General features: G+C 42.7%; 1 protein-coding gene and 1 pseudogene across 3 annotated transcripts in view; one reads left to right on the forward strand and one right to left on the reverse strand.

Annotated features, from left to right (window-relative positions):
* Positions 1–947: 947 nt before the first annotated feature.
* Positions 948–23,979, reverse strand: part of LOC107136525 (heat shock transcription factor 2 binding protein) — a 67,448-nt gene continuing 44,416 nt past the window's right edge. For 2 of the 3 annotated variants that reach the window (XM_048803749.1, XM_015478827.2), the window contains one exon: positions 948–1,607. In XM_048803749.1, the coding sequence (XP_048659706.1) occupies positions 1,399–1,607 (209 nt within the window). In that variant the 3' untranslated portion in view covers positions 948–1,398. Of the gene's footprint in view, positions 1,608–14,688; positions 14,795–23,979 lie in introns of all 3 variants that reach the window. The other variant, XM_048803747.1, reaches the window with a different exon arrangement.
* LOC125616985 lies at positions 12,869–13,372 on the forward strand (annotated as a pseudogene).

A 23,979-nucleotide genomic window follows, 5' to 3' on the forward strand; every position in this document is an offset into this window, starting at 1 on the left:
TGCATTCACAGGCCTGGCCCTTTGCCTTTCTACACACTGGTGACCCCACTATTAAAAGGAAAACCCCTGTAGCTCTAGAGGCAGCACAAACTAACTACACTAGTCTATCCCCTGGTTACTCTATCAAATGAGCAGCAACTAAAAAGATGACAGTCCATGCTAGAGTAAGTACCAAGATGCAACATCCTCATTTTTATTTGCCAGTAATCGGGACCTATAGAACCACACCGGACAGAAGGACCTTGTCTGTTGCCAAGCACCTTAAACTGCCCTTTACATCTCCTGGCTCTGATAAGCTGGAGCTCCACAACTCGCTGGCTTGTGAGATCCAAGCAACTATGCCTTCCTCTATGCTTTGCACTCAGCCTCAGCCACAAATGGGATGCTGTCTCTAAAAATCCACCTAAAAGAAAATGAAGGCCCTCTACAAACACACACAGCAGGAACAGCTTGTAAGCGTGTTTAGGCTGCCACTGCAAAGGGACATCTGCATTTGTTTTAGCTCTCACAGGAATTCCAGAGCCAGCACCCTGCAGTAAAGCACTGAAGGAAGCAGCTCCGGAGAAAGACAGAGTATGTCCCCTACTGTGGCTGCGAGAGTTGACTTAAATGGCAGCTCTCTCTCACAGGCATCATGGAATCTGAGAGGTGCTGAATGTTCTCCTTTATCCTCTACCAGCAGCCTCGAATAAGCTGGATATGACCAGCAGACAGACAGGGGTACACACACACCCATACAAAGGGGAACAGAGCTACGTTTAAAGAATCGCAACTAACCGCATGTGTTCTAACCGCCATTTCCTATGTCTTTTATAAGAAAAACTGGACTTCTCAGTTAACAGTCAAAGGACAAACCAACCGTAAGGAGGAGTCTGTTGTACCAAGCAAGTATATGCACCCTGATATACAAAGAGACCCACTTCCTAATGCATAACAGTAGTCACACATTGACTCATCTGACTTTCTTTATTCAAAAATAAAAGAGGCACAAAAAATAAAGAGCTAAAATGTCCAATGTCATCTGAAATAGCAAGATCACCAAAAGGTCACAAAGGTAAACCTGCATTTTGGAGATTTTATAATTACTAGAGAGAATGAATTGCTTTTCAAAGAAATGTATCTTAGAAAAATGCTGACCATGAGGTAGAGGGTTATCTAATCTCCATCTGTGCAGTGACCTACAGGTCATGGTAGTCTACTGAGCAGCAAGCCGCTGCTCTAAGGCTCTTCTACATAGCACAGATGTGGGATACATATCATTCACGTCCATCTCTAGTCCATCGCAGATAGCTGTCTCTAACACACAGCACACGGTGATGGCTTTGAATACAAAGTGAGGGACCTGGGGAGGGGAGGGACACTGGCATTCTCACCAAGCCCCTTGGTGGCCAAGTGCACCTATACATCCTGCTCCAAGGCACGGAGGTCTTCCAGGAGCTCCTGGGCCACAGTCTGCAGGTGGGCGTTGCGGCTCTCAGACATGGCCAGGATGCGCTGCAGGGGCAGGGAGCTCCGGAACTCGGAGGCTGACTTGGAGAAGACTTCTGGTTCCAGAACCACAGACTGGACTAGCCTCAGTACGTGAAGACACACCTCTGCATCTGGATCTAAGGAAAAAGGTGTCACTTCTGGTTAGTAAAAACTTCTCAATAACCTGCCCCACAAGGGTTCTTTCCAGCTGAGGAAACTACAGGCTAATCCAGAAAGTCACTTCTTGATGTAAAATCAGCACAATAAAACACAGTCATTGTCTACTTAGTAACTGCCTTCAAATATGACAACCATTATAATTTTAAAACTAGAAATATGAGGGCTGCTGTGGGGGTTTGGAAGTGTCACCCACAGGCCCACGTTGAAGGCTTGGTTCCCACAGCACTAGAAGGAGGAGGGAAAACATTCAGGAGAGGGGCCTAGTGGAAGGAGGTTAGGTCATCAGGGGTGTGCCCCTAAAGGGAACAGAGGGACCCCAGCTCCTTCCTTTGTCTTTGTTCTCCAGCTGCCATGAGTGAACAGCCCTCCTCCACCTCACGTTCCCACCTGATTTACCACCTCATCACAGGTCCAAAGTAACAGGGCTCATGACCATGGACAGAACATTTGAAACCTTGAGTCAAAATAATTTTTTCTTCCTCTAAAGTTGATAAACTCAGGTATTTTGCACAGTGATGTACAGCTGACTAACACAACAACTTTCCTTGTTGTTTGCTACAGTTCTGCCTATTCATACAATTGTTTTAAAAGATATTTCATTTTCACTTGAACTGCAGTAAATCTCCCAGAGACAACATATAGACAGAGATTCTATGCAGGGCCACTGAGTTACCCAATATCAGGGGCTGTAATATTCATACCGAATTCCATTATTTTCCATGTGAATTCTCCCAGAGTCACTAAAGAACAGCTGGACCAAGACAACAGTGCAATTCAAGCCTATCATCTCCACCAGGATGGAGCCAACTCCGCCATTTCTCTGTTGGAAACCTCTGACATGCCATGAATTCACTCCTTGACAGTACTATATTGGAGCCAGGCTCAAAACTAGCACAGAGAGTCTACACTTTGGGAGCAAATTTTTGTCACACAGGAATCAAATTTTTGCCACTCCAGGATACAAAATGAACTCAAAAAACTTAATATCAAAAAACAAACAAACAAAAAAATAACTCAATCAATAAATGGGCTAAGGAGCTGAACAGACACTTCTAGAAGATATACATTCAATCAAAATACATGAAAAAATGTTCAACATCTCTAGTAGTTAGAGAAGTGAAAATCAAAACTTCTCTAAAATTTTATCTCATGCCAGTCAGAATGGGAGTTATCAAGAATACAGACAACAACAAATGTTTGTGAGGATGTGGGGGTAAAGGCACACTCATACATTGCTGGTGGGACCACAAATTGGTACAACCAATCTGGAAAGCAGTATGGAGATTCTGTAGAAAACTTGGAATGGAACTACCATTTGACTCAGCTGTCCCACTCCTCAGTCTATACCCAATGGACTTAAAATCAGCATATTACAGTAATGCAGCCACATCAAATGTTCATGCAGCTCAATTCAGAAGAGCTAAAACTATGGAAGCGGGTTGGGGATGTGGCTCAAGTGGTAGCGCGCTCGCCTGGCATGCGTGCGGCCCGGGTTCGATCCTCAGCACCACATACAAACAAAGATATTGTGTCCGCCGAAAACTAAAAAATAAATATTAAAAAAATTCTCTCTCTCTCCACTCTCTCTTTAAAAAAAAAAAAAAAAAAACACTATGGAAGCAACCTAGATGCTCTTCAATAGATGAATAGATTTAAAAAAAAAAAAAAACTGTGGTATATATACACAATGGAATATTATTCAGCATTAAAAGAGAATAAAATTGGGGGCTGGGGTTGTGGCTCAGCGGTAGAGTGCTCGCCTAGCACATGCAAGGCCCTGGGTTCACATAAATAAACAAATAAAGGTATTGTGTACAACTAAAAAATAATTTAAAAAAAAAAAAAGAGAGAATAAAATCATGGTATTTTCAGGTAAGTGGATGGAGATGGAGAATATCATGCTAAGTGAAGTTAGCCAATGCCAAAAATCCAAAGACTGAATGTTCTCTCTGGTAAGCAGATACTGATCCAAAACAGGGAGTGGGGAGGCATGGGGAAAATGGAGGAACTTTGATTGGGCAAAGGGGTACATGGGGGCAGGAAAGATGGTGGAATGAGATGGACATCATTACCCTAGATACATGTAAGGCTGCACATAGGGTGTGAAGCTACATTGTGTATACCAAAGAAATAAAAAGTTGTGCTGCAATTGGGTACAATGAAACAAAATGCATTTTGCTGTCATATATACCTAATTAAAAAAAAAAACAAAAAAACTAGCAACTTCTTCTTAGAACTACATTTCAAGAAGCCAGTGGGATGGACAATCCCTCCGTGAAAGTTGCCACACCATCACACCCTTGAAGAACAAGAGGGAAGATGAAAGAAACTCTGCTCCTTCCTAAGGAAGGGGCAGGAAACCATTCTGAGCACAGACCATAGGAGTCCTCCTACTCTGGGAGAAGGATGAGAAACATTCTCTACTTGCCAAGGCACGGGATGGGATGGTTACCACAAAACCAGGACAGGATTGTGGGAAACACCCACCACACAGGCACGGTGGCCATGAGAGGAACCAAAACAACATGTCCTCCTCCCTCAGCTGGCCAGCAAATACCTCATAACTGTACCTGGGACAGGAGCAAAAGGATGGCAAGAGGCCCTCTGGGACACAGATAATAAAGAGGGCTAACAAGCCAAGGGTGAAGACACTACCACTCAGCCCTCCTCCTGAGCTCAAGGAAAGGCTAGAGGAATTTGACTCCAGCCAAATAGATGGTAACCACGGCAATGCCCAAACCCAAAGCCAGCTCACTAAACACGACATCAGAACAGAGGTGTGGCCATTCCCAGGTGTAAACACCACCTACCTACACCAGTCTCCTCTACAGGGTGGTACAATAGGGTCTAAAGGCCAAGTGCAACAAATGCCCTGTTTCTGTAATAAACCCTGGGATAGGAATGACTTCTAAAATTTTAAAGGGATTTTTTTTTAAAGAAAACAAAAAATAATGTGCAACAGGGACCATCTGTGGCCACCGAGCTCAAAATATTTACTATCTGTCCCAGTATAGAAGCATTGGCTGAGGCTACTGCCTGCTCTCGAGAAGGCCTGGCTTCTCCCCTCGATGTGTATTCCCTGCTGTACCACAAAGGCACATCTCGCATTCTCCCTTGAATATCTCTGCTTTCCCCAATCTGTATGTGCCTCTAAAAAAGAAGCTGGCTAAACCCTTGCCCTACTGCCCTACACACAATGCCCAATAGTTTATCAACACTTATAATGAGCAGTCAAGTAAACAGGAGGCCCAGGCAGGAGGGTCACAGGGCAACTAAGTAAGACCCTGTCTCAAAATAGAAGTAAAAACAGCTAGGAATGTGACACAGCACAGAATGTTTGCCTAGCAGGTGCAAGGCCCTGAATTCCATTCCCAGTACTGGGAGAGAGGGGGGTAGTCTATCAAGTGATAATCAGCAGAACCAGACTCAGATGACCCTGAGGAGCAGGAGTAAGTAAGTGTGATTAACACTGGGGAAAACACTGATAAGGAATTTATGCTGCACCTGAAGCAGTATGCTATTATTTAAAGGTATTCTAATTAAAGATCGCATCATCAACCCTAAGGCAAGTACTAAGAGAAAAAATATTTTTATATGTAAGTAATAAGCCAACAACCCAGGGGGGAAAAAAGGATTAAAATAATCCACTAGCAGACAAAAAAAGAGGAAAAACATACTTCTACATTCTTATCTGCATTTCAATAATTATATCAAATGAAAACAATATAAACATAACAAAAGACAGAATGCATATAAAAGCAAGACCAAACTATACGCTTTTTATAAGAAACCCAAGAAAAATTTAAAAGACACAGGTTAAAGGTAAAAGTACATTAATATATGTCACACAAACATTAATTAAAAAAAAAAGCTGCCTCAAGATGGCAGAATAGAGGGAGGCCGTGGTTACTCGGTGGTTCGGGATTCAAGCAGTGGAGCCCTGCTCTGGATGAGGGCGGTGAAACAAGGATTTCACTAAAATTCAGTATTGGACAGTCAGAATGTCTCAGAGACTCAGAAAGCTGGGTGCATTAAACAAAGAAGACTCCACTGGAGCCCAGCCAGCTGCGCACTGGTGGCAGCACTGGCTCAGCCCAGAGGGAGGGAGAACAGAGAGAAACCTGACGGGCAGATGTAGTAGAGAAACACCTGAGGTCAGAAAAGCAGCCTGAACTCAGCTGAGCCAGAGACTGCACTGTGCAGTGGTGCCTGAAAAGTGCTCGGTTTCCCAACTGGCTGGTGGCGCCACCTTGAGGCGGCTATGCTGCCGCTGCTGCTGCAGAGTCAGGTCCCAGCCAGCGCCTCCACATAGCCTAGGGCACACCTAGCAGAACACTGGTGAAACAGGCACAGAGAGGACTGCACCCAGGGGAATCCAAGTCAGAAGGTCAGAGGGGAGTCCAGCTTGCTTCCCTTTCAGTCTAGCAGTTTATGTGAACAGCTGAAGCAGGTCAGGAGGGTGTGTCCACAGTCAGGGATTAAGCCTGGGAAGGCTGTGCTCATGGGCAGCAGAGGGTGTGGAGGATTGGCTCCTGGGCCCCACGAGTGGAATTCTTGGGAAGCTCCTGGGTTCCAGACCCCAGACAGAATTTGGCAGCTTCCAGGCCCTAGGGGTGTGTTGCTCTAACATCTCCAGAGCAGTCACCACCCAACCAAGCCCCCGGGGCCCGATTAGACCTAAGTCCCAGCCTCAGAGACTCCATCTGCAGCAGACCCACCCTGGGATGCTCCAATCCGGTTGGTAGGTGTAAATAAAACTCCACCTGACATTCTTTCCTCCCCATTCCACCCTATTCTGGTGAGAAGGGAGCTGAGAGCTACTTCAGCCAGCTTCCATCTTAGGCCACTCCAGCTGCAGCTTAGTGAACACAAAAAGAGGAAGGGGCTTCCCACCCCCAGCCCCTTGCTCTCCCTCTCAGTACACAGCCCTAGAAAAAAGTGGAAAGAAAGACTATAAGGTCCCTGCTTAGCATCTGGTTGGCCATCTTAAGTGATAGCCACCATTCTAAGGAAAAGGTTTGCTTTCCCGCCCAAGGGCCTTTAAGAGAAAAGCTCACCACTCCCTCACACCAACCCAACCCTTAACCATCTGCTTAAGACCCACCGAGCTCTGATTCCTGAGCCTGATGCATGAAGTCCCAGATCCCAAGCCTGTTTTGCCTCTCTCTCCTATAGGGGGATAGCCTTTATTTATCAGCTCTGACAAACTCTGGTGTGTGTCTCTGCCTGGTCTCCATTTTTGATTTCTCACTTACCCATCTCTCGTTCCTCACTTTCCCTTCATTTTGGTGCCAAAACCTAGGATCAGTTCCCCGGTTGGTCCGTTCCCCTCTTTGAGAGTCACTGGGCGTCCCCAGTCACCTATCTGGATTCCATCCTAAAGTCAACCTAAATGACCAGGAAATGACCGTTGAAACATCTGGCACTCCCAGGGTTAGTGTGCGGTTGGGGACACCCCAGCTGCACCTTTCACAGCTACAGCTGATCCCTATTGTCAACTGAGTCTATAGGTGGTCTTTTATTTGGGGCCTGGGTTTTCAGTGCTCTCTCACCCTGGACCTAAACCCCACAAAACTTATCCACTTGTGCAATCAGATCTGGCCTCAATATCCTTTGGACAATGACTCTAAATGGCCGCTTAATGGCACTCTAGATCCCAATATTATCAGGGATCTTTTCAACCTCTTAGCTCTCACCTCCCCTGCGCCTGCTTCCAAAGGGACAGAAGACCCTACCCAGGACTCCTTCTCCATACCATAATTCTCTTTCTAATGAAGCCTCTGCAACAACTGTCCCCATGGTCCCTCCACCCTTCTTTCCTCCTGCCACATGCTCATGGGCTGCCGATGTCCAACCCGCATCTCTGCATCCTCTACACGAGGTGGCTGGTAGTGTAATAGTGGTATAGTGGTAGTGTAATAGTGTAATCTGGGTTCATATGGCTTTCTCTTTGTCAGATCTTTCACAGATAGAAAAGCGGCTTGGGTCCTATACTTCAAGTTCCACCACATAGATCAAAGAGTTTCAATACCTGACTCAATCATATAATTTAACCTCACATGATGTCCATTCGATCTTATCTAAACACCCTCCTGCCCGAGGACCGCAGGCAAGTTTGGGAGCAAACTAGAAATTATGCTGATGAGGTACATCAGACCTCCCCTGCAATCCGATGGGCACTGAAGCAGTTCCTGATCGGGACCCCAGCTGGGATTATAATTCGCCTAGAGGAGTGACTCCTAGAAATCAATTCATTCTTGCCTCAAGGCAGGATTTAGAAAGGCAGCCCATAAGGTTGATATACATAAGAAGGCTTATATATCAGAAAGGAAGAAATAAAATATCTTCATTTGACAACAACAAGACTGCCTATACAGAAACTCCCAGAGACTACACAAAGAAAGCCACTAGAACAAATTGAATTTTTCAAGGTTGCAGGATACAAGATCAACTGTATCTACATAACAGAAATTTAAAACTGAGGGGCTGGGGTTATGGCTCAGAGGTCAAGTGCTCGCCTACCATGCGTGAGGAACCGGGTTCGATCCTCAGCACCACATAAAAATAAAGATATTGTGTCCACCTATAACTAAAAAATATTAAAAAAAAGAAATTTAAAACTGAAATCATACTTCTAAGAAATACCATTTACAATAGCACCAAAACCATGAACCATTTAAGTAAAAATCTTGTATGTATAAGATTCAAATGCTAAAAACTACAAAATGTAAGGATTCAAAGAAAATTTAAATGAAGAGATAAAATATCTTCATACCATGTTTACAGTATGAAGATATACCATGTTTATGAACAAGAAGATTCAATCAATAATGTTAAGACCTCAATCTTCCTAAATTAATCTATATATTCAATGTAATCCCAACCAAAATACCAGCAGAATTTTTTTGTAGAAATAAACAAGCTGATTCTCAAGTTTATTTAGATAAGAAAATAAATTGGCACAGCCAAAACAATTTAGAAAAGAAAAATGTGTGAGGACCTGCAGTTCTAGGTTCTAGGTTCCAAAAACTGAACAGTCATATGCAAAACCAAAGGACTTCAATCCATACCTTATCTTATATACAGAAAAAAATAAAAGACCAACGCCAAATTATAAAACTTCTGGAAGGAAATATTTTATGACCTTGAGATAGAGATTCTTAAGATATAAAACCAAAGCACCATACAGAAAAGTATGGGTACAGGAAAGAAAATTTGTAAGCCACATCAAAATTCTAAATGGGTACTCTTCAAAAGATACAGTTACATTAAGGTGGTGGCACACACCTATAATCCCAGCTATTTGGAGGCTGAAGCAGGAGGATCATGAGTTGGAGGTAAACTAGACAGTTTAGCAAGATCCTGCCTCAAAATAAAATTTTAAAAAGGGCTGGGTAGAACACTTGCCTAGAATACACAAGGCCCTGAGTTCAAACTTCAGTACTAGGGGGGAAAAAAAGATACAGACAAGGCAATGAAAAGACAAGCCAATAGATAAGATATACATACAAAAGGAAAAAAAAAAAAAAAGATACAGTTAAGGCAATGAAAAAAGAAGCCATACTGTATCGTATAAATGACCTAAGTATAGAATACAGAATACATACACATCTCTGAAAACCAGATAATAAAACAAACATCCAATAAAAATGGGGAAAATATTTGAAAAGGGACTTCCCCAAAGAAGATAATCAACTAGTAAGCACACTAAAAGATGCTCAGCATCATTGGTTATTAAGATAATGTGAATTAAATCCACCATAGGATACCACTACATACCCATCAAAATGGATAAGATTTTTTAAAATTAATAGTTATCTGACAAAATCAAGTGTGGCAAGAATGAGGAGCAATTGGAACTCTCGTACGTTACTGGTGGACATTTAGAATGGTTCCATCCATTGGGAAAATAATTTTGACAGTTTCTTATAAAGCTAAGTATATACTTATACAATTCAGTAATCCAACTTACATTTAACAAAGATCTTAAATTTACAAAAAAAAAACTGCATACAAATGTTTATTCAAAAATGCCAAAAACTGGAAATAGTTAAAACATCCTTCAACTGACTGAGTGGGTAAACCACTATTATAATGGAAAAGTGCTTAGCAATGAAAGGAAACAGACAAATGACACAAACAATAACATGACAAATCTCAAATAAATCATGTTAAGGAAAAAAGACAGACCCAAAATCTATGCTCTGCATGATTCTGTTTATATGCTATTCTAGAAATGGCAAACAGGATCTGTGGTTGCCAAGACTGGTGGGTTAGAGGATGCGATGACTTCAAAGGGGTACAAAGGAGTCATATCTCAGGTGACAGAACTATTCTGTCTTGATGATGGTGGTGATTACATGGTACATACACCTGTCAACAAATGAACAAATTCTACCCTGCGTAAATTATTAGCAACTGGATGGCCATTTTAAGTGATAGCTGCCATTCTAAGGAAAAGGTTTTGCTTTCCCACCCAAGGGCCTTTAAGAAAAAGGCTCACCATTCCCTCACACCAATCGAACTTTATTATAAAAAAACAACAGAAGCATCAGTTAGATCCCTGGTCTTCTCTGCCATTCCTTACTTCTTGCCCCTAGACAACTGCCCCTGTGTATGTGTATGTATTCTGTATTCTATACTTAGGTCATTTATAAGATACAGTATGGCTTCTTTTTTTTATAATAAAGTTCGGTTCTTCTCTGTCATTCCTTACTTCTTGCCCCTACCTAGACAACTGCCCCTTCCCTATAGGACTGGAAACTTATTTTTGAAGGAACTGCTGGAGCAGGTAAAATTGAGGCTAACACAGGGATTAGGTAATCACAAACCAATAAGTTAACCGATGTTACCCCTTTCCATGCTGTTTTCAGTTAGGGCCTTCATACTCTAGATACAGACTGGAGAAGTCCTCTCTGGACCATCTGACCATCCCAAAAGGACACACTCAAAGACACTGAGCTCTGGGTTCCTAATGAATTCTGCATCAACACACATTGCAGGCAAGTTCATGAGCCCTCACAAGCTCAGCCCTTCCAGTTGGCATTAGAAATCCCCCTTTCAACACTAGCAGACAACCTCACATTACCAGAACCTCAGAAGAGACAGGTGGCTGTCACATGAAACAGAAACAAAAGAGAGGCAAAGGAAAGCGACTGTGAAGTGTATAGAAATTTTAAAGCTATAACTAACATCCTTGAGGAGATGAGAGAAGTTCTAAGCAAGAATGGAATGCTGTTTTTAAAGACATTCCCCCCATAAAACAGCAGTCTCAGAAATTAAGAGCATGTAGAAATGAAGACTTCATTAGGAAGTATGGAAAACACAGTTGAGGAACTGTCTTAAAAGTAGTGCCACAAGGGCTGGGGCTCAGTGGTAGTGCCCTCGCCTAGCATGTGTGAGGCCCTGGTTTCGATCCTCAGCACCACATAAAAATAAATAAAATAAAGATGATATTGTGTCCAACTAAAAATTAAATGTTTTTTTTTTAAAGTAGTGCTACAAGAGAGATGGAAAACAGTACAAAGAAAAGAATAGAACAAGGAATTCTAAGTCACTCCCTAGTAATTCAATAAATAACACAATTACAAAATGACTTCCAGAATTGAAAGGACCCTTTCAGCTACCAGCCAAATTCACAAAAGATTAACACATGTAAGCACAACAATGTGAAATTTCAGTTTAGAAAATGAAATAGAGAAGATTCTACAAGCTTAAAAAAGACCATGTAAAGAATGAATCAGGGCTGGGGTTGTGGCTCAGAGGTGGAGCGCTCGCTTGGCATGCATGGGGCACTGGGTTCGATCCTCAGCACCACATAAAATAAAGATATTGTGTCCACCTATAACTAAAAAATATTTTTTAAAAAAATCTTTTTTTTTTTTTTTTATTTTAAAAGATCCTTTTTTTTAATATTTATTTTTTAATTTTCGGCAGACACAACATCTTTATTTGTATGTGGTGCTGAGGATCGAACCCAGGCCGCACGCATGGCAGGCGAGCGCGCTACCGCTTGAGCCACATCCCCAGCCCTTAAAAAAATCTTGAATCAAAATTCAATAGCACTGAATGTCAGAAAATAATGATTTCTTCAAAATTCAGAAATAAAAACAAAATCCAACCTAGAATATTATCACAGTCAAACTATGACCATCATAGGTGAGAGTAAAATAAAGATATGAAACATCTCAAAATCTCACATCCCACACGCTCACTTCCAGAATGTACTTGAGGGCCTTCTCTACCTAAGGCAAAGAGGAGGAGACGTGGGGCAGAGAGTTGACAAGGGATGCTCTGATCACAGCTGAGCAAGGTGGCCCCACTGACAGAAGCAATCACCAGCAAACCTGGAATGAATAAACAACTCCAAAGGAGATCCAGACAATGGGTGCAGAGTTTTGGGCTCAGTGCATAATAAACACATAGAAAACTAGAAAAAAATGAGAAAAATATTAACTGAGAGGAACAAGAAATTGGAAGGAAAAGAAACAGTTTGTGACTCAGCTCTGAATAAGAGCAATCATAATAATAGAAATACTGGATCCTAACCTAACCCAAAATATGACTGTACTGGAGGACAGGGAGACTGAAGGAGAATGAGGGGAGATGATCCTCCTGAACATAGTCAGCGGCAAAGTTGAAAACCAACCCCCCACACAAAGCCTGTCATTTGGGGAAATGCTTCTTAAACCTTTTCCTGATGCTTGATAAAAAATGGCAGTTATTTGTAAGACACAAAAAGAGAAACAAGGAGGGATCTGGGGATTGCTATGTGGAACCCGATTCTATATAATTAAAATAAAGCAGAATAAAATTTTAATATGCCAGATGCCATGGTACATGCCTATAATCCCAGAAACTCAGGAAGCTGAGGCAGGAAGATGGCAAGTTTGAGGCCAGCCTCAGTAATTTATGAAGACCCTGTTCTCAAAACTCTAGACTCTTGGGCTGGGGATGTGGCTCAAGCGGTAGCGCGCTCCTCTGGCATGCGTGCGGCCCGGGTTCGATCCTCAGCACCACATACAAACAAAGATGTTGTGTCCGCCAAAAGCTAAAAAATAAATATTAAAAAAAAAAAAATTCTCTCTCTCTCCTCTCTCACTCTCTCTTTAAAAAAAAAAAAAAAAAAAAAAAAAAAAACTCTAGACTCTTGAGGGCTGAGGTGGAGCAGGATAATGGAATACAGTACTTAATAAAAATCCATGTTTAAGAAGTGAAAATGGCAGGCCCCCTAGATCACTTCTGTTGGCCCGATGTGAATGTAAGGACTGGAGTGAGAGAAGAGGTGCCATGGCTTCTGGGGTGCAGGCATGTTGTTTTTCACAGGTTGATGGATCATGATTGATGCAACCATGGTGCGTCCTAAGCAAGAGCTTCCCACCCATGTGGTGTGTTTCCACATTGGCTTTCCTTACTTGAGCATGAAGGATAAGTGCTGCACTGAACGCCCAGGTGAGCAGTGACAGCTAGGGGAGCAGCTGGTTAAGAACAAGTGCCTCCTCACTGGTTTCACGTTGATGTCTGGGTCACTTATTGCTTCCAGTGGATTCTTTTTGGTGCATGTTACTCAAAATACTGATCTTTATCCAGGACTAGCTGTGTTGTTTTTCAAAATGCTCTTATATTTTTTAGCACTTTGATCTTCAAATTTGGAAGAACTGAAGAGCTCTGAACCTAAGATCACTTCTTAAATTACATTTTCCTTTTGTTATATTCTATTTGTAGATAGGTTTTTATCTCTTGATATAATTTACACATTGCCAAATGGAATAGACTATATATTAAATGTTTAAATTTTTTACATTTTTTATGCCTTAGTCTGGAAATAGTTTTGTGAAATTTGTCCCTTTTTTCCACTGACTAGGACTGTTAAGTGTACATACTATAAGACTGTATGGACTGGATGATGAGTATCAGTTTTTCATTCCAGAGACTTTAAGCTCCTTGATATGTTCCTTGAGCCATGACTGTATCTTCATGTTTAGAAGGTAAATACTCTGTTTTCAGTGTCTCTAATTTCTGAAGATGTGCAAAAAATATAGCTCTGTATAGACTGGCATAAGAATTAAGCCATTTATAAAAAGATATTTCTGCAAGTTGTAATTATTTTGGCTTACAAATGAGTTTTTTTAAAGGGAAAATAATTGTTCCTATATATTAAAGAAGTGGACTTTTATATCAAGATTTTTTTTTTAACTGCTCAAAGGACTAATTTTAAAGTTACTTTTAAAAAGAATTCCTCTAGGGCTGGGATTGTGGCTCAGCAGTAGAGTGCTCGCTTAGCACATGCAAGGTCCTGGGTTCGATCCAAAGCACCACATAAATATAAAATAAAGGTATTGTGTCCATCTACAACAAAAAAATAAATATTAAAAAAATTTATCTAACATGATCATTTGGGAAGGGATAGTATGTCACCAAACTAACTCAAGTTTGTATGGTTAATATAAAGGTTTATAAGGCAGCTCAGCAATGCTCTTCCCTTAACAGCAGCTCAAAAGATCTACTGAGTTATCTTGACAGCCTGCTGTTATCTGACATTAAAATGGTTCCATAGTAAGCAAGCTAGAAGATAGCTGCAGTTTAGAAGTTATGAACCACATATTTGTTTAAATGAAACAATTAATTTAAAGATAAAGCACTTCTTCCCCAAGGGGATTATTATGACCTAGTAAAAACTCAGGCACTGCATCCATTTAATGACAGACTTTTGCTAGGCCCTTAAGCTTTGGATGAACAGTGGCTGAGAAATTTGTCTTCAACTAATTTCACACTCTGATCCAAAACTTCTTCCTACTGAGTTTGAAATACTGTATTTGCATTGTATATTCATATAGGCATTTTTGGCCACTTTTGCTCTCCTTTGCTATAAAAATTCCATGTTGTACTTTTCCCCAGGGGGGTTTTATAGAACCTTTTGTTACAAAACAGAATGATACAACGGTGGTCTCTGCAGCGTCTAAAGCCAACTCCTCTCTCCTCTTTCAGAGGACCTGCTGGGGGCAAGGAACAAGCAGCTGCGAAGGCTGGGTCTTTTACCTAGACAGCATCGTGCTCACTTCTTCCTTGTCTCCTCAAACGTCTTGCTTCCAGAGGGTCACAACATCACCTGCTGCAGAGCACATGACTCCCGTACGCCCTAACGCTGCGTGTGGAGAAACCCAACATAAGGATTGGTTTGCTATTCACTTTTCAGTTATTCAGGTATACTGAGCAACAAAGCAGGTTGTCCTTATAAAACAAGGACTATAAAATGCTGGCTGAAAATGGTGATGGGTTATTTTTCTGTTCTTGATTCTGTCATGAATTTGTTTTTTAATTATGAGTAAGTCAGTTAATTTCCTGTGTTTATTTTCTCATTAAAGAAAAAGAGAGAGAATGTTACTAGGTACCTCACAGAGATTGTGAGTTAGTGGAATCCTTGGTAATCATTTAAAAGCAATGTAACTCCCTGAATAAAGTCTCACGTATTTACATAGAGACCCTGTCTCAAGTTAAAATTAAAAGGGCTAGCTAGGGGTGTCAATCAGTGGTAAAGCACCCCTGGGTTCAATCCCCATCATTTCAAAAAAAGAAATCAAAGCATTATAATGAATTATGTACAGTTTTCAAATAAAATATTATCAAATTTATGAGAAACTCATTTCTATGAGCACATATATTAGACTTTATGTTCCAAATGACTCCACACCCAATCCCTACTTGAGAAGATGCAATAAATTGTAATAAAAATTTTTGGCAACCACTCTAATATGGTTTTTGTTCACACATGTTGGTAATAATTAAAATTCTTTTCAATCATCTAAAATGAATAATGGTCAAAATTATACTTAAAGAATATAATGGATCTTCCCCTCATCTGTTGAAGCTTCCTGGGACAGGGCCAATGTGTTCCAAGTGTAATCAAACTTGTGCCTATCAGGGATTCCAGAGCATGGTGGAACTCTGGGGCACACGCAGTGCAGTTCCCTCCTCTGGGCTCCTCGGCCACTTCAAAGGTACCTGTGGATTCTGGGCCAGACTAAATCACATCAGACCACACTGGAGACTATGCACCAGGCTGCAGAGGCACCCAGGAACATGAACTGGATCAGCAGCTACATGAGCCCTGTGCTTCCAAACTTCAAAGAACAAGTCAATAAAGCAAGGAAACCATTCTCTTTGACCCTGAATCGATCTCCAGTCACTGCCCAGCTGTTGCTTCTCTTCCCAGAACATTCTAGAAGGAGCTGTCTGCTGTGGCTGCCACCCCTGCCTTACCTTGAATTGCTCCTTTATTCTCCATAACACTACTATTCCCTCACTCTGATACAGTTCCTCTCAGGACTACCAAGGAATCTCCTAGTTGTCATTGCTCACTTCTCCCTCCCTGACCACACTGGCCACAGCTGAGCAGCCCTGACTCCTGGAAACACATTTTCCCATGATTTCCACAGTATTCCTTCCTTGCGGCTCTTCTTCCTGGTACCTACTCTAGAGCCCCGGAATCCTTCTCCCCTTCTCTACCTAGGTGACCTCATCTACTGAGCGGCTTCAAACCACACACACCTGCCAGTGACTCTCAACTGCTTTTCCAATTCTAGTCTTCCCCTGGAATTCCAGACTTTGTATCTGCAAAAACTTGCATGGACAGCTCTCCTTGGGAGCCTGCTGCCATCTCAGGTTTCATAAGGTGAAAGCACAACTCAAAGTCTCCATGCTGCTCCCCACTTGCTCCTCCCCTCGTCACTGCCATCCTTGTCTCAGTAAATAAATAGCACAGGGTCACCCAACGATACAAGTGCAGTTAACCGTCCCCTCACTCATCAGAAGTCCTGTAGCTTCACATCCAAGCACACCTTAAGCCCAGGGTACCACCCTAGCTGAGCTACCCATCCTCACACAGAAGGCTCAGTGGCCTTTTGGCGGCTTTCTTACTTAATATTTGCCTTCTTGCCCCTTTCCATTCGTATCCATCTGCCCTGCTATAGCCAGAATGACAATTTTTTAAACAGAAATCTGAATATGTCCCTCCCTGCTGCAGGAGCTTCACTGCACTCAAGATAGAACCCCAAGCCTTCCACCCACTGACAAAGCCCCACCTAACTTCTCCTGGCTGTCCCCCTGGGGTCCCCTGACCTCACCGCAGGAGCATGGCCAGCCCTCAGTTTCTACACACGCCTAGGTCCTTGTGCCTAGAGCATTCTTCCCCTGCTCTTCATGTGCTTTGTTCTTTTCAAATTTTAGCTTAGCAGTTTCAACTCCAACATGCAAAGAGCTGGGAAATCACAACTCCTATTGTCACAGCAAGAAACTCAATGACTTTTCTTGGGTCTATTGGAGAACTAGGTCACAAAACAAAATGGCACCCTGAAATCTGGAGAGTCACAGTGAGATCTACTTCCCTGGAGGAGAAGCCACTGGAGTCGTAACTGACAGGAAGAGTTAAATGATCACTTTGACAGACTATTGAAAGCTGAGCATGGGCTACATGACAGTAAGAAACTCCCAAGGTCACATTTTTGTGGGGCTTGCTTTAGAAACCCCACCAAGTTCTCAAAGTGAAATGCCAAGAAAGGTGCCCTGGTGGCTCTGGTAGGTGGAAGGAGGAACAACCACTAGGTGACACACTGGGGTTCTGAGCATCACAAAGGCTGGTCTCCAGGACAGACTGCTAGAGTCTCGTCACCCAGGATAGGGAAAGCCCTGACTCACCCACAGGGCAGAGCTAAGGAACACTGGTCATAGCCTCTAGACTGAGTATGATCCTGAGAAGACAGCACTTCTACTCCTATCCCACAACTTGCAGCACACCATCAGGTGTCACAGTGCACAGCAACACAGGGGACCACACTGAGAGGGCTGCCAGACAGTCTCAGGAGGAATTCCACAGAAAACCCAAAGGCAACAGGAGAGAATAAACAAAGGCACTTCAGGGGTGTGAAGCTTCAGGCACCTACATTAAGCACAGCACAAATTCTGGCCAAAACTTCAGGCAAAAGGCCTATCCCCCAGTTCCTATCCCTTATCAATCACGCCCAGTGTAAAAGTCATCCAAATCAAGATGGAGCCACAGTGGCCAGCCATCAAGCTCTCACATGCATATGTTGGGGACAACATGAAGGAGCAGTTCTCACACTTGTATTCCTGATGACACGAGTTATTCACCAAAGACTCTCTTAAAACCATAGCATTGCACAAGGCCGCCACCACCTTACCCAGGACATGTGCTCAGCTGTCTGCCCAGCCCTGGACTGCTACCACCCTTGTTATGGACCCTTACAGCAAGAAGTATTGTTCCAGAACATCATTTGTAACCCTCCTGCTTTGCCATTAAAAACCTCCCCTCACCCAGTTTGCTACAGATGTGCTCTGCTAGCCTAAGTAACATCGTTATTCTCTGGAGGATCTCTGTGTCATTGTTATTTACATTGACACCAGCTTTCAACCAGAAAAGAACAAAAAGTATTGTTAATAAATAAATAAAAAGCAAAGCCTGAAGAGACAAACCAAGCATCAGAACCAGAGAGATAACTGATTTTGGAATTATCAGATGGGGAATTTAAAATAACTGATTAATGTGCTGAGGGTTGTGCATTAGTATACGCAGGCTGCCATAACAAACACCATAGCCCAGAAGCTTAAACAACAGAAACTTATTCTCTCTCTCAATGCCAGAGGCTGGAAGTCCAAGGTCAAGGCACTACAGGGCTCAGGAGCCTCAGGAGGCCCTGAGGCCTCTCTCCTTGGTTTGCAGACACTTTGTTCCCCATGTCTTCAAGTGATCATCCCTTGGTGTGTGTCTTGTGTCCTTATGAGGACACAGTGAGGTTGATATGAATGAGGGCCATCCTAATGACCTCATTTTACCTTCATCTCCCCTTAAAAGTCCCCAAATACATCTCCAAATACACTCACTCATATTTCTGAAGAACTGCAGATTAGGATTTCAACATATGGATTTGGGGAAACACAATTCAGCCCATAAAAGTTTCTAATGGAAAAAAGTAGAAAACATGCAAGAATAGGTCGATGTAATAATAGCCAAACTACAGACCTAGCCCTAAGTGTCCATCAGTGGATGAATGGATAAAGAAAACGTGGTATATACACAATGGAGATTTATTCAGCCATAAAGAAAAATGAAATCATGTCATTTGCAGGAAAATGGATGGAACTAGAGGCCATCATGTTAAGTGAAATAAATCAAATTCAGAAGGTCAAGCGTTGTATGTTTTCTCTCATGTGTGGAAGAGAGAAAAATGGAGGGGGCAGATATTATGAAAATCAAAGGGAGATCAGAAGAGGAAAGGGACTAAGGGGTGGGAAGTAGGGGGGGAGGGGGAAGTGCCAATACTGTTACACTGTGCACAAATACAAACATGTAACAACAAATCCCATCATTATGAACAACTATAATACACCAATTAAAAATGCGGAAAAAAAGAATAATAGGTGGATGTAAAGAGAGAGTTGAAACTCCAAGAATGAATCCAAGTTCAGCTTAAATATTGTCTCTTCAGAGTGGCCATTCCTAACCACCAGGCACTCTCTCATCCATCACCTATTCAGTTCTCTGAATAATATCACCTTACTACTTTCTTCCTTCACCCACTAATCTGAAAACTTCACAAGAGCAGGGCCTTGTCTGTCTTTCTCCCCCACTTCACCCCTAATATTTAGAATAAGGCTCAGTAAGTATTTGCTAAATAAATGGAAAGCCTGTATATTATGTGGCTAAGACAGATGTAAAACAAGTGCAAGCAAATTTGGGACAAACAGTGTGCTGGAGAGAGAGCCACAGGGCCTCCCAGAAAGGGGTGAAGTAAGTAAGGCAGGCTGCTGGATAGGGAACAAGTGTGGCCCAAGGGGAATGACCGCTGAAGACATCACAGGAGGGGGGCAGTCAGGCGCAGGACAGCATGGAGGGGAGACAGCACAGGGAGCAAGAGGTGTGATGGTGAGAACCCTCGTGGTGGAAGACTGAGCACAGCCCCATCAGTCAGGGCCCAGTTCTGGGAGAAACAACTGGCACCAGCACAGAGATGACATAGTGCTACTAGCATTCTGACACGGTTGTTGCAGTCGGAATACCACTTTTCCCCAGAAACTCATGTAGGAGTTTAAATCCAAAGGTGTAAGTTAATGATATTGAGAGGGTAGAAGTTTAATCCAACTATGGTTTTAAAAGGTGAGGCCTTTGGACAGTGAAGGCCATTAAGATGGAGCCTCATGATTGAATCCTGGTGGTTTCACTAGAGACGGAGAGAAACACAAAGATACACGTGCATCTCCTGCAGTGCTGTGAGGTAGCTGAGGGTCTCTCACCAGAGCTCACACCATGATGTTGGGACACTGAATCTCCAGAACCATGGGCCAAAATAAACCAATTTTCTTTTTTTTTTTAAATATTTATTTTTTTAGTTTTCGGCGGACACAACATCTTTGCTTATATGTGGTGCTGAGGATTGAACCCGGGCCGCACGCATGCCAGGCGAGCGTGCTACCGCTTGAGCCACATCCCTAGCCCCCCAATTTTCTTTATATACTAGTCTGCCTTGGGTATTTTGCTGTAGTGATGAAAAACAGGCTAATCTAATAAATAGGTTTTAAAGCAAAAGTTCTTCAATGAGCAATTATACTAGAAACAAATTCTAAAATAATCTCAGCAAAAAACCAGAACATATAAGGAACAACAAAAGGAAGAATTAGAACTGAAGTTGTCATAACCGAGATAGAAAGCTTGGTAGAGACAGAAGGGAAGGGATAGGTGAGACACATCAGTGCACTGTAAGACAGGACAATAGAAATTAGCCAATCTGAATGACCAAGAGAAACAGACTAAAATGAAAATGAACAGTCCCCATGGGACCAAAATAAGAGACCAAGCATTCAGGTCACGGCATTCCAGGAAGGAGAGGAAAAATGGGCAGGGTGAAAAACAGTCCACGAAAACAATGACTGGAATTTTGCCTGAGCTAGCAAAAGACAGAGGCCTACAGATAAACCTAAAGAAAATCTACCCCAAGACATAACACAGCCGATCCTCTGAAAGCTAATCTCAACAGCAGCAAGAAAGAAGTGGCCTCTCACCAAGGAAAATGATCCAGAGTCTGGGTTTCTCATCAGAAACCCTGAAAGCCAGAAGGGAGTGACCCACCTTTTTCATCTCTTTAAAGAAAGCAACTGTCAATTGTAGAAACCTTCATCCAGGGGAAACAGCCTTTTAAATGAAGAGGAATCAAAGTCATTCTCATATGAGAGGAAATTCAGAGGATTTTGGGTGGTAAACCTATTCTAATAACTAGAACACACAAATCCTTGTAACAAGATTCATACCAGCCCCAAGATGGAAATAACCCAAATGCCTATCAAATGAGGAATGAACACTGTAGGTTCATACAATGGAATATTATTCGGCCATAAAAAGGAGTGAAATACAGATGCAAGCTACAACATGGATGTCCCTTTGAAACATGCTAAGTGAAAGAAAATCTATGGGAAAAATGCCAAAATTCTACTTTGGGCTAAGATTGGGTAATAATATTGTACCAATGTAGTAACCATTCTGTAGTTGTGTAATATGTAACTATCAGGGGAGTAGAGGACAGTGAGTGAGGGTTTACTCTCTCCATTATTTTTACAACTCATGCATAACTCTGGAAAAGTAAACAGTAAAAGGAATCCTGGCACATCAGCAAGGAAGCATGAGCAAAGAAACTAAGGGCAGAACCACAACAAACAAGGAAAGGTGGTGGTAAGCAAAGGCTTCACGCTGCATCAAGCTGGCAGGTGTCAGCACTGGGACAGCAGTTTGCTACAGAGATACAGTGTAAAACTTCATGAATAAAGTGTTTTTCTTGGATGCACAAATCCCGTGATGTGTAACTACTTCAGTTCTGACCAGTGCACACAGCAAATCAAGGTACAGAACACTTCTTCACCATAAAGTGCCCCACATCTCTTCCCTTCCACTCAGTGCAAACCAGAGCAACCACGTTCTCATTTCTTCTGCCTATTCTTAAAAATTATGTAAATGAACCACACAGAAACACAAACCAAAAAAAAAATGAGCTATTTCATTACTCAAGTTGAAAGAAATCAGAATAACTGAAGTAACATTCTTCATATTGCTTCCTCTTGACATTCTGGGGCTATTCTCACAAAGTGCTCTTCCCAACAGTAGACAGGCTTCCTTGTTCATGTTCCCATCATCTAAGGCGTCGGGGAGTGGGAAGGCGGGGCACTGGGGCAGTGCAGCAACATGTCCCACAGCTGGGTAACGCTGATGAGAGCTCGGCATGGAGCCCACCCGGGCCAGCACTGCCCACAGCTCCAAGGCCACAGGCAGTGGTGTTCACCACGGACAAACACCTCCAGTGAGCACACAGCTCTCTCGGTCCCAGCTGTCACCAGTAGCAGCAGCTGGATAACTGTGCTGGCCCAGCTTCAATAACTGCATCATATCCATGGAGAACATCTTGGAAGCAAAATTGTGTAAGCTGTGCCACTCCAGCCCAGCACCAGATAGAGGGTTTGCTACTGGCCAATGGCTGGTCATGAGAGCCAGCAACAACACCCTTCCCTATGTGCAGGGGAAATTCAGAACAGAAGGCTGACGTGTACCCAAAGCTTCAGTGAAGGGATTAGAAGCTTTACACAGAGTTACGCTGAAATGTCCCGCCCTAAGGTGAGACCAGTCTCTGCAGAAGGAAGGCCTACCAAGTCCCTCTAGGCCCACCTGTTCTCCAAGGACACATCCATGGTCACCACTGAACTGATGTTGTGGTTCCCAAACTGGTTCCTTCAGGACACTAGTTCCTCTGGATGGTAGCAGGGTTCCATCTACCCTCATATCCAAGTGGGAAAGGGACAGGAGGGAAGGACAAATAGCATTCCGGGAATTCAGCTATGGCTAACTGAGGACCAGAGAACAAGAAATGGCACTGAAGCCCTCCCCCCAACACACACACACACAACCCTGACACTGATAAGAAGAAACTCACCAACTAGGTCAAAGGACATCCTGACAGTTGCACTAGTTCTTTAATATGTGCTCAGAGGATTCCTCTATTCTCAACCATATCTTAAAATGAGAACAAACAAATCTTTTTTTCCTTATCTGGTAATTATCCATTTTTCAAAAGGCACACATCAAATACATGAACTAAAATAGGAAGTACAGTGAGAGTCCAGCATGTGACAAAGTGTGGCAGCACCTGCAGAGGTAAGGACATGGAATCTGGAGTCCCTCACCAGTATGCCTTAGCAAAGCTATTTAACCCAAGTGGGCCTTTGTTCTTCATCTATAAACTAAAGGTTTGAATTATCTGCATCAGTATTATAAAGACCAAGTGGAAGGATGTGTGGAAGTATCTATCAAAATGCCTGGTACACAGGGCTCAACGGTAGCACACTTGCTTGGCATGTATGAGTTACTGGGTTCGATTCTCAGCACCACATATAAATAAATAAAATAAAAATCTATCTACAACTAAGGGGGAAAAAAAAAAGCCTAATACACAGTTGGTGCTCCCTGAACAATCACTGCCAAACTACACAGAACAAACCCCATGCCAACTCCTCCCAACTCCTCATGCCTGCTCTACAAGAGCCTGCCTCAGACCCTCCCCCTTGCCCATCCCTCTGGCTGGAACACACCTCCTTGGACATCCAAAGAGCTCCCTTCTTCCTCCTTCAGGTCTCCATGCAGAAGTCCACTGCTCAGTGGCCTCCCATTACCATTTTAAAACTCAAAAAGAAAGCTGCCCTCCTGTTCCTCTCCTTGCCTTTTCCCTCAGTCACATGAAGTACCACTCAACAGGGTGTGTTTCACTGATTAACAGTCTCTGTCATCTCTCTCTACCCCCCAGCTCCAAAGTGGCAGAGGCTTGGGTGTGCTCAGCTGCTACTGTCTTCCCAGTGCTGACCAGAGAAGTGGCCAGAGAAGGAGCAGGTACTCACAGATATGCTGGGTGAACTGACAGTGTGTAGTCAAAGGTCTATTTCTAATTATGCCATTAGAAATAAGGATTGCAGGATGGCTGGGGCTGGGGCTCAGCAGTAGAGCGCTCACGTAGCATGTGTGAGGCGCTGGGTTCGATCCTCAGCACCACATAAAAATAAATAAATAAATAAAGGTATTGTGTCCAACTACAATTTAAAAATATTTAAAAAGAAACAGAGATAAGAATCGCTACTGGGAGCAAATTTGATCAAGATACTTAAGACCTATGAAAAAACAATACCCGGCTGACAGAATGAAGAGATGTACCATTATGTGTACTGGAGGTCTCGGTCTCAACATTTTATAAAGATGCCAATTTTTCCAAACTGACCTACAGATTCAAA

The sequence above is a fragment of the Marmota marmota genome, unplaced genomic scaffold (assembly GCF_001458135.2).
Source record: "Marmota marmota marmota unplaced genomic scaffold, marMar, whole genome shotgun sequence".
Taxonomy (NCBI): domain Eukaryota; kingdom Metazoa; phylum Chordata; class Mammalia; order Rodentia; family Sciuridae; genus Marmota; species Marmota marmota.